Source organism: Pygocentrus nattereri, chromosome 13, assembly GCF_015220715.1.
Source record: "Pygocentrus nattereri isolate fPygNat1 chromosome 13, fPygNat1.pri, whole genome shotgun sequence".
NCBI lineage: Eukaryota > Metazoa > Chordata > Actinopteri > Characiformes > Serrasalmidae > Pygocentrus > Pygocentrus nattereri.
Window position 1 is genome coordinate 28,795,385 of NC_051223.1, and position 11,442 is coordinate 28,806,826.

The window sequence follows — 11,442 nt, forward strand, 5'->3', positions numbered from 1 at the left end:
TGTGGGCTCATATTAGAGCACATATGAGCTGTACGTTAGAAATACAGGGCTGCACACAGTATTGTTTTTCTTTTGTCATACAGTATGAATGCTGTATATAAACAATACATTTCTGCCAGTAAATTACTGTAAGTTTACACTTTTTTTGTACAGTTTATCTACCTTCTTTAACTGCATGTTGTTCTTTTTGGATCTTAGCCCACCACATACTCTACCCTTTCAACCTTTTCAAAGACAAAACATTTGGGCACCCTTGGTCTACATTGACTTGGACTAACAGGCTCATGCATGGATTACATCTCAGTGTTGAATTTACCTCAAGTGAAGCATCAAAAAGGGGCTTATTACTGGGCTTCTCCAAATTGTATAAAATTCCACAGATTCCACAACAGCCAGATTTTATTTTTAGGAGGCCATGTGATATATAGTGAGATTAAAGCAGTCTGACAAGAGCTGAAAGGAGTAACTCTGGGATTTCATTTTGTAAACTACATCAAGCCTCAGTGGTCTACTGGGAAATGAGCTTTGTCTCCATGCATGTGTGGAATGCACACTCCTCACTAGATGTATTTTTATGGGCAAACCTGTAGCTAAACAGAACGAAACATGGTGTGCTTTCACAGAAAACATGCTCGTCCATAATCGCCCTGGGTATTAGATGAAGCTAAGGCTATCAGTAAATCTTCAACAGGAGGCTTTTACAGCATTTACCTCTGGCAGAAAAAGCTCTTTCTTTGATACACTTCAAAGATATCTGTTACCTCAGCTTCTCAGAATCTGCTTGTTCGTTCCCTGGATCACACCCCTGTTGATTCTGTGCTCTTACATGCTGCCTTTTACAGGTCATGGCACATGCTCATGTGGTTTCTGCCAGTGTGACCCAGACTGGTCGGGTGAAAACTGTAACTGTTCCACGCGCACGGACACCTGCATGTCCAGCATGGGTTTGCTGTGTAGCGGCCGTGGCCAGTGCGTGTGTGGTAGTTGTGAGTGCACCCAGCCTGGGGCCTATGGCTCCACCTGTGATAAATGCCCCACCTGCCCAGATGCCTGCACAATGAAAAAGTGAGTCACTAGCCACCTTTGCCCTTTATACATTACCTGATGTTTAACTATTCAGCATTGAATCTTGAAATTAAACTGAGCTCTGAGTTCTTAGTGAGTTATTGTTTCCACTTTGCTGTACAATTGATTTACATTGTACAGTTATTTATATAGAATTGCATGATTGCATAACATAATTTTGGGTTGATCATGATTATTTAAGCTGAGCGCAATCATTCTCCAGTCATCAGAATTCCCAACCTTATTATGCAAATTAAGTGCATTGACTTAAATAAATGTAAATAAAAGAAACAGTAAGCACATTAATTGAGTGGCATCATTATTAAAATGTAGAAGGCAGCACCAAGTAATGTTTGTCTGTTAGCTGTGTAGCTAACATTGTAGATAGTATGCATACATGAGCAGAGCATTAAATCGTTTCATGTTAGTACAACCAAGTACTGGTACTAATTAAGATACCTAATCAGCAGGTTTGGTAACTTTATTCAGTACTTAAATGGTCAAAGAGATTAAATAAAGTGCTATTATTCTGCTATTATTCATATGACAATTAACCATCAGCTATAATGTTGTGATTGTGACAGGCCTGTCTGGTTTACAACGTATCTACAATGCTGTGCAAGATTCCTTCTGATGTAATTTTAGCAAAAGCAAAAAAAAAGCTATGTCAGGTTTGTAAGTTTGTAAGGTTTGTTAGCAAATTGAAATGGCATCTGACACCATAGTTCTATTATTATATTTTTAAGCAGTAGAACACAAGAAGGAGTGCGTTATTGCGAAATAACATCACGGCTGTGATTTGGTTGCCATAGATCATCACAGCCGTGATGTTATATGCAATAACACACAACCTCAAGTGTTCTATTGCTTTTATACAACAGTTAAATAAATAAAGTAAGAACTAAATAAATTGGGCTGTGAACGCAGCGTTTAATATGTTTTAATGTTAGCAGTTCCTTCTGCAAATTATAGATCCTTAACAAGCAGCTTGTTGCTACGTCAGAGTAACAAACTCCGCTCACTCGCTGCACAGCCGGCAGTTTATTCTCCAGCTCCTTACACTTGTGGCGGTTTTGTAGCTCAGTCTGATTTGGTCAGACTCTGAAGATGAGACTACACGTTTGGCAAATGGTATTCGGTTAATTTCTGGCTGATTCCAGGCTGTTTAGGTGATCTTCTGTCACAGCTGCTGACTGAAAAGCTGCTCAGTGGTGATGACGGTTTGGGAATGTGGTGTAGTCACAACTTCAGAGTCTGACCAAATCGGCTCTTGGTCAATTGTGATCTTAAAAGTATCTTTTTTGTGAACAAAGTAAGAAGTAAAAATGTTCAAATGGCTTGATTGAAATGGCTCCTATAGCTGTCAAACTCGCTGCATAGCAACAGCGTTTTAGCAGAGTGATACAGTGTTTGTGAAAAAAACGTGATGTTATGGTGAAATAACAGCACAGTTAGAACACATTTACGGCATTTGGCTGACGCTCTTATCCAGAGCGACTTACAATTTGATCATTTTACACAGGTAGGACAAGGTGGTGTTAGGAGTCTTGCCCAAGAACTCTTATTGGTATAGTGTAGGGTGCTTGCCCTGGTGGGGGATTGAACCCCAGTCTACAGTATAGAAGGCAGCGGTGTTAACCGCTATACTATCCCAACCACCAGAACACCTCTCATCCAATCTGCTTGCATGGCTGGAATTAACTGTTGAATAATATTTTATATAAGATACAACAATTAAGTTGTAATAAAGTACAACCATCTCTTTAGATCAAATTCAAATCATAATAATCTTCTACAAACACAAAATGTTAAGGATCCACCCCTTCAAGAGGATTTCTCTGCTTGTTTCAAAGAGCTTAGAGTGAGAAATATTAAATATACAAGTACAGCATGCTTTTATTATTTATTATTGCTAACAAAATGTATATATGTCTTAATATATGTATGTATTTCTATATGTATTTGGTATGTATTTCATTAGGGACTGTGTGGAGTGTAAGCATTTTAAGCGTGGAAGGCTCTTTGAGGATGAAACCTGTGCTCGGATTTGCAGAGATGAAATTCAACTGGTTGATGATCTGGGTAGGTTTTGTGGATCTGATCTAACACTAATCATGAAAGCCTTTCGAATAGACACTACAGTTTTCCTTTTCTGTGCTGTTCTACAGTTTCCAATGATAAGAATGCAGTGAACTGCACCTACAAAGATGAAGATGATTGTGTGCAGAGGTTTCAGTACTATGAGGATAACAGCGGGAAGTCCGTTCTGTCTGTGGTAAAAGAGCCAGGTAATGCTCCACCCGCAGTCAGACCTGTACTTAAGCAAGCACAAAACACTCAGCGTAAGCAAGACAAGGTTTTTTCGGCAGAGTGTGTTGCAGTGCGACCTCACGAAAGAAGAATTCGCTCATTTGTGTGTAACTGAATGTGATATGATATTTTACTAGCAGAGTGATTTTTCACCAACAGAGAGAACAGTTTCTTCCATGTAGCTGGCTGATCTGTGGCTGAATAAAAGCAGATCAATTTAATTTGTGCAGCACTGTTTACAGCAGCCACTATTAGTTCAGACTGAAATTTTCTTTAAAGAGCTATGGTCCCGTCTGTGCACCCAAGTTGATGGTGTTTGGGGGGGGAGGGCAAGTGGTTGTGTGTGCGTGTGTGTTTCTGCTTCCTAAAGAGGCCATGGTGAGAGTGTGTGTCGTTAAGGCAGTAATGGCTGGAGCCTGCAGTGAGAGTTGAGTCTAACCCTTTGCTTTAACAGACCCACATGTGGAACATGGGCTTCATTAAGTACTCAGAAACACTCAGACCTGGAGCACAGAGAGGAGCCCATGTAGTAAAGCAAGGCAATAAACATCAGCATCCAAGCTACCGGGGAACGCGCTGACATGGCACAACGCATAACATGTAATCAGACAGGAAGGATAAAGTGGCAGACGCACAGAGGGATAGACAGTACATATGAGAGAAAGTGTAAAACTGAAGTTGTCATAACTGAAGTCATACAGAGGCCAAAGAAGCCGCTATGCAATGTCTGCTAATGGTCACCAACAAACTCACCCTAAGGGCCCATATCCTACATTTTTTGTAGTTTATTTTTCTCCCTGAGATCCACTTATTGCATATGTATGTGTTTATGTACAAAAACAGTCTAAATTCATTTTTACATGACAATTTTCCAACCTCCCTGTAATACTTAGAATTCAATGGGCTGCTTACGTTACTGTTACATATGAAAATGATCCCTATTCATTTTGGCTGCCCTGTATTGTATCTTATTACTAGCTGACACATTCTTTATAACTTAAATGCGAATGGGCGGAGCTAGACAGCTGAAGGCTGAATCAACAGATATATTTAAATGTGTTGGTTTTTGTGACATCACAGGAACAATGAATTCAAAACGGGCTATTTTTAGTTTAGTTTCCTTGTATGGACCATTTGGACTGGATAGTGAACAGTATGTCTGGAAAGTTTAGCTGAGGAAAACTCAGTTTTCCATTATATTGAAAATGCAGTTGAAGTTAGTGTTTAGGTGAGAAACATTAATTGTGACTGCAGGTGAAAACAGCTTTATGCATCATGATCAAGGAAACTTGATGCTATTGTTGGTTGGGAGTAGTGGACCTACTTCATACAGAGAGAAAGTCCTGTCTTTTGCCACTCCACATCACTGTTAACAGTTTGACTGTTTACCTATATGTATATATAGGTAAATAAATAACATATATAACATATATATAGACATAAATAACAAATACATGCCATTTACTTTTGAACATTTAAGACATAAAGTTTCTTATTTTCCTGTGGTTTCTTTACCTTTTATGAGAATAATTGTTCATAATCTTGTCCCTCTCTATTTTTTGGTAGGAGAGTCTGCCATTTGGCATTGTGTGGAAATTTAATGGGAAATTTGATTGGACCAAAAGAAATGCTCAAAAATTGCTTGGAATTTAAATTCTTTACATCAATTTCCATTAAAAGAATGCTTTTCTCTTGAAAATGTACCACTTTGGAGATATATGCTTTTATATAATTTAATATATTTCAATAATTTAATACTTACTCCCAAAAAAGTTGTAAAAATGCACACTCTCATATAGAATATAAATCATACTCTGTTCACTTTGGCATTTTCAACATTATCCATAAACATTTTTTTAAATACACTATCAATAATGTAGTCATATGCAAAAGTTTCAACAGCCTTGGTCAATTTACATTTGTTGCTTTACTGAGTGAAAATAGCACATCTTGTATAGGGAACACACTTAAATATTTCATTTGTCTGCAGATTTTAGCTCAGAGTTTCTATTTATTTGTTGAGTTTAACATATTGGGGGAAAATGAAATATAAAATGTGACATAACTTTTACACAGGCCACATTTTATGTTTTATTTTTTCCAATCTGTTCAATTCAGCAAACAGTAATTGTGTCTTAAAATGTGCAGAAGTGTGTTCTCTGTAGAGAATGTGTGCTCAGTTTAATCAGCATAAAGTAATTTGACCAGGGGTTCACAAACTTTTACACAGGGCTGTACTTAGAAAACACATCCACATGGACATGGACTAATATGCTTTCAGTCTCAGTGTATAATGTCTCAAGCAAAATGACAGAACAAAAAAGGTCTTATTGCTGAATTTGAATCTTTATTTCTGTGTTTTGAGTACATTTCCATGTTAGTCTCAAGTGCTGAGTCTATGAGCAGAATCTACAACTGTCACGACTTTAGACTTTGGTGCAGATGCTTTTGTTTGACACACCTCCTGCTGTGTAGACTGCCCTAAAGGCCCTGACATCCTGGTGGTGCTATTGTCTGTTGCTGGGGCTATACTGTTCCTGGGTCTCGCTGCCTTGCTCATCTGGAAGCTGCTGGTGACAATCCACGACCGCCGTGAGTTCGCCAAGTTTGAAGAGGAGCGAGCAAAAGCCAAGTGGGACACGGTGAGCCTGGCACATCATCCACACACGCACATAGACGCATGCCACATTAAACTCATAATTACTCATATTCGCCTGTTATAGTTAGAGTCTTATGTGCAAACGTGTCATCCAACCACAAATAGCAAATATAAGCTCAGCAAATGTGCTACCACACGTAAGCTTCCACATCCACCCCTGTTTACTGTATTGTAAAAGCTGGTATCGCTATTTGAAAGTTGCCTGGTAAGACACAGGGTAAATCATAAATGTGGGCAGGAAGATTTTATTTTCTCTGCGGCATGCTGTTTTCCTTACAGAACAAAGGAACGCCTCCGTTCCCTAGGGCACGTTTTGCTTTAAATTATGCTTTGCTAATTAGGCTTTCCTGGCGCGGTCTGTAGTCTCACACTCACACAAGGTTATTCCAGCCACATGTGGACTCTTGACTCCTCCTACACTCTTCTTGCAACAGACTCAGTTTGCAGTGCTTAGAAACAGAAATGAAAGGGTTATCAGAGGTAGCAGAAGCTGACAAATTGCTTACTGAAGTAAAAGCACACATACAAACTCTTTGATTTGCATTATGGGGAATTCCACCAATTTTTCAAAGCATAATTCATTGAGGCGTAAAGTCATGGTGGTTCTAGTGGTTTGATCTGGTGGTTGGCTAGTGCAGTGGTTAACACCTTTGCCTTCTACGCTGTAGACTGGGGTTCAATCCCAGACCAGGGCAGCACCCTACACTATACCAATAAGGGTCCTTGGGCAAGACTCCTAACACCACCTTGGCCTACCTGTGTAAAAAAAAATGATCAAATTGTAAGTCGCTCTGGATAAGAGCGTCAGCCAATGCCATAAATGTAAATCTGGAATGGTACACTGCAGAGTAACATACCAACTCATAATTCTTTTCTTTAGTGGTGATAGGAACCCAGAGTCATGATGTCTAACACAAATTTATTTAGAAATTAAAATGACCTATATGTAATAGAGGTAGAACAGTTTTGTATGTTTGGAGGGAAAAAGTTTTCTTTGGGGACTATTTTGCCTTATAACAGCCTGTATGTACTGTGGAAGCATACACACACACACACACACACATACACACACACAGACGTTCTAATCCACTTATACTGCTGGGTCACGGGGGCGGAGCTGGAGCCTACCCCAGCAGTCATTGGGCAGAAGGCAGGAAACGCCCTGAACAGATCACCAGTCCATCGCAGGGCAGACAGACACAGTCACACCTAGGGGCAATTTAGTGTGTCCATTTGGCCTGACTGCATGTCTTTGGACTGTGGGAAGAAACTGGAGCACCCAGAGGAAAACATGCAAACTCCACACAGAAAGGACCCTGGTCGCATGGCCAGGAATTGAACCGTGATCCTCCTTTCCGACAGCTCTACCCACTGTGCCACCATGCTGGCCCTATAGGAGCATATTAATTTCAAAATAAAAATGAAGATGTAATGTGTAAAATGTATTTGTATGTTTGCATTTAAATATTCCACTCACATGCAATGTTGAACTCAAAATGAAATCCGTGTTATTATTAAATTCAAATTTAATACTGCAATTTCTCAGCCAGTCTGAACAGTCTACCATGTCAATTCTGAATAAGAAGGAAATTAAAGAGGTGATGAAAGGATGAAGGACAAATGCTTGAAAAATGAGTGTCAGTTTTTGTGCACTTTGATATAACGCTTTCCATTTTGCCTTGTCTTCATTCTAGAGCCACAATCCTCTCTACAAAGGGGCCACCACCACTTTCACCAACATCACCTATCGAGGCAAGGAGTAACACTCCTTCACCACAGTCACTGGAGTGACAGCGAGACGGGACCACAGACACATTTTTCTTTTTTTCTCTGTTACATTTTCTTACAGCTGTAAAAATAATGTTAGCCTTTTATATTTGAAGGATGTACATTTTTATCTGTAAATATGATTCACTGTTTTAATGAAATATCTTGGGTTTAATCATCACATGTTTTGATTATTAGTTTGTTTTGCAAGCACTCATTAAATGTACAGTGTCATAGGGTGGAGTATTAAGAGCCTCACTGTTTGTGTTCATGTCCGTGTCTTTGGAGATAGCTAACCACCATGACTCTTCCTCTTCCTCAGTGCCCTTGTCTGGTTTCCTGTCTAGAGTTATACATTTATACTGCAAGCTTGAGCAATTTTTTAACTGTTTCTGCGACAGTGGTAAAAGTACTGCACTGGACTGTTTGTTTGACCCTCTAATTTTTGCACAATGTAAGTTTGTATCTACACTGTAAAAATAATTTATCAGTTCACCATAAAAATATACTTGTGTGGTTACAAGAAGGGCTGAATTAATCAAAGTGTGCCGTTTTCAGATTTCAAGAGCTGCATTTTTAATTACATCCAACATTATTCAATATTGTCTAGCTTTAAGTGGAGAAATTTAACCTAATAATGCAGAGCTTGTGCAGTACTACATTAAGTAGCCCCAAGCCCAAAAAACCTGATATGCTGGTTTTCCTGTCAAAAAAGGCTGGAGCTTAATTTATACAAAACAATCCATTTAAATTGCAATATTGCTCAGAAAAATCACAAATGAATATTTTCCTCAAATTGTTGAACACTGCTTTTATTCAACTCAAATAAATACTGCTGAATTAGAGTTCAACAAAATATTTTAGATTTGTTCAGTCCCCTTTTTACCAGCTTCTGTCTTGTTCCAATTATCTTGACAGCTTTAGACTTTTACGAAAAATATACCAAAAGCCTCATGTATACATTTATGATTGCCTAATTTTTTAAGAAATGATGTTGTTGGCTACAAATAGAGTAGGTCACAGATCATTCATGACATTAGTATTTTATATGTTAACTGTTTTGTAAATATAAATACATATGTTGCTAATATTTTAGGCAAACTCCACTGCGTCAGCAGTACAAAATGACTGTTGCTTTATGTTACTAGCCAGTGTCCAGAAGGCCTCAGTTTGTTTTGCTTCCACACCCTCAATTTTAATGTCACAAAGTCAATATATTTTTAACAGGAACAGGCGCGCATTTTAAGTGAACTTGAAAACTTCAACCAGTTTTCAAAGGCTGTTCATTTTCCTTGTGACATCTGATTTTGCCAGCATCTTCATTCATGAGATGGTAAATTGGTTTTCAGTAGCATGAATAGCATATTTTAAGAAATTGACCTCTTACACTGTCTTTCTAATACCAAATGGGATTAGATGAAAAGATACTCAGGACCATCATTAGACTATATTGTTATGGAAAAAGACAAATTATCTGATTTGGTTGATTTCATTTACAGTTTGATTTGTTAATTTGATTGTTTTGAGCAAGCATTTTATTTTAAGGACTGTTATTTATCACTTACATAGATTTTGCAGTGATTATAATATACAGGACTCAGTTACCTCAAAAGTCTAACTTGATGGATAAATGTGATGAATAAATATTACTGAATCTGAGAGGACTGCACTTTTGTAAGGTGTTTGTAATGATTGTAAAGAGAAAATGGTGGTTGAGTTGAGAGTGGGAATTCCACCACCACACCCAAAAAAGATCTCTTTCGGGTAAATGGTGTTCAATCATCTGCTCCATTACGCTATCAAAATCAAAATCTTAATTGTACACACACACACACACACACACACACAAATTTGGGTGGGGGCATGTTTACCACTGTGTTTCATCACCTCTTCTTTTGTCCATAATTTCCAAATACAGTCCATTTTGAATGAGCTCGGGCCCAGACTAGGTGGCAGCAATTCTAGATTCTGTTTATATATGTTTTCTTCTTTGCGTTTAAGAGTTTTAATTAGTTTAATTGTGGATGTAGTGCCGAACTGTTTTCATAGAAAGTGTTTTGCAGAAGTGTTCCTGAACCCATGCAGTGATTTCCACTACAGAATCATGTCAGTTTTTAATGCAGTGCTGTCTGAAGGCCCAAAGACCATGGCCAGCAAATACTGTTTTTTTTGTCTTGTCCCTTGCATACCTAGTTTTCTCCAGATTCTCTGAATCTTTTAATGTTATTATGTATGGTAGATGATGAAAAGTTCTTTGTATTTAATGTTGAGAAATGTTATTCTTGAATTATTGCACTATTTGACTCTTTCACAGCATGGGGAACCCCTCCCCATCTTTACTTCTAAAAGACTCAGCCTCACTAGGAAGCTTTTTTATACCAAATCATGTTACTAACCTGTTGCCAATTAACCAACAAGTGTTTTTAAGCATTACACAACTTTACCAGCCTTCTGTTGCCCCCGTCCTGACTTTTTGAAACATGTTGCTGGCATTAAATTCAAAATGGGCAAATAATTTCCAAAAAAATAATAAAATTTCTTAGTTTCAATATTTGATATGTTGTCTGTGAAGCATTTTCAGTTAAATATATGGTTTAAATGATTTGCACATCATAGCATTTTGTTTTTATTTACATTCACAGCGCCACAACTTTTTTGGAAATGGGGTTGTATATTACCTTTTTCTATCTCTTTTTGTCAGTAGCTTTCCACTAGTATAGTTTAGCCATGACTGCTCACTATTTACTGGTTTGAGTAGATAAATATCAGTTTGCATTGGGATAATCTTATGTAGTGGCCGGTTCTGCGGTTCTGCTCATTTACATATATTCCATGTTAAGTGAGCCACTAATTTACAGAAATATGTGTATATGTGTTATATAATTTGCAAAACAAAGGAATTTGTTTTCATCACACTGAATTTTTTTCAGGAATTTCTCTACTGTTTACAGAATAATTTTTGTCCTTATACTTTTAAAGCACAAAATAAGTAAAGTAATTTTAATGTGGTTATTGATTGTATCAAGTAAGGATAATACAGACCAGCATGAATACAAACATAATGGTGTGTGCAGTAATATGGTGAAGTACTGAAAGCAGTGTGATACCCTGCTCTTCTCAAGAGCGATGGTGTCATCTTGTGGGCATAACATGAACTTAGAGTATTCGTCTCTCAACCATACATTTTTGAAATCACATATTTGCATATTAGACACAAGTGTAATTCAGCTACAGTGACATTAATGTTAGACACACATAGACCATTCTAAAATATAGGGAATAAAATTCTAATCTCTTTTTCTATAGTTATAATGGTTATATTGATTAAAATAATATAAAATTGTTGTATTAATACTATTGTATTAATATTAGTTTTGGCCATGGTGCAGCATGGCTTTCTGAAGGACTCAGGCTAAATAAATCAAAAGCAAAAGGCTATAGCTATTTTTCTGTTCCATAACACTGTAATATCACAACATTTAATTTACAGCATGCCTGAGATGACCGACAATATGGTTTTGGTAGATTCCACTTACTGGAAAAGCAGAATGTGCCTGTGCAATTCTGCACTCTAGCACCATCTATAGAACACCTAAGGAACTAGCTATGCATAAATAAGTCAAGAAATGCTACATTGGTGT

At 37.7% G+C, this 11,442-nt stretch overlaps 1 protein-coding gene across 1 annotated transcript in view; it reads left to right on the top strand.

Moving 5' to 3' along the window:
• Window positions 1–9,460, top strand: part of itgb3b (integrin beta 3b) — a 28,585-nt gene extending 19,125 nt beyond the window's left edge. The window contains exons 11-15 of the mRNA XM_017702739.2: window positions 843–1,065; window positions 3,047–3,147; window positions 3,234–3,353; window positions 5,851–6,017; window positions 7,729–9,460. Of these exons, the coding sequence (XP_017558228.2) occupies window positions 843–1,065; window positions 3,047–3,147; window positions 3,234–3,353; window positions 5,851–6,017; window positions 7,729–7,797 (680 nt within the window). The 3' untranslated portion in view covers window positions 7,798–9,460. The remainder of the gene's footprint in view (window positions 1–842; window positions 1,066–3,046; window positions 3,148–3,233; window positions 3,354–5,850; window positions 6,018–7,728) is intronic.
• Window positions 9,461–11,442: the final 1,982 nt, after the last annotated feature.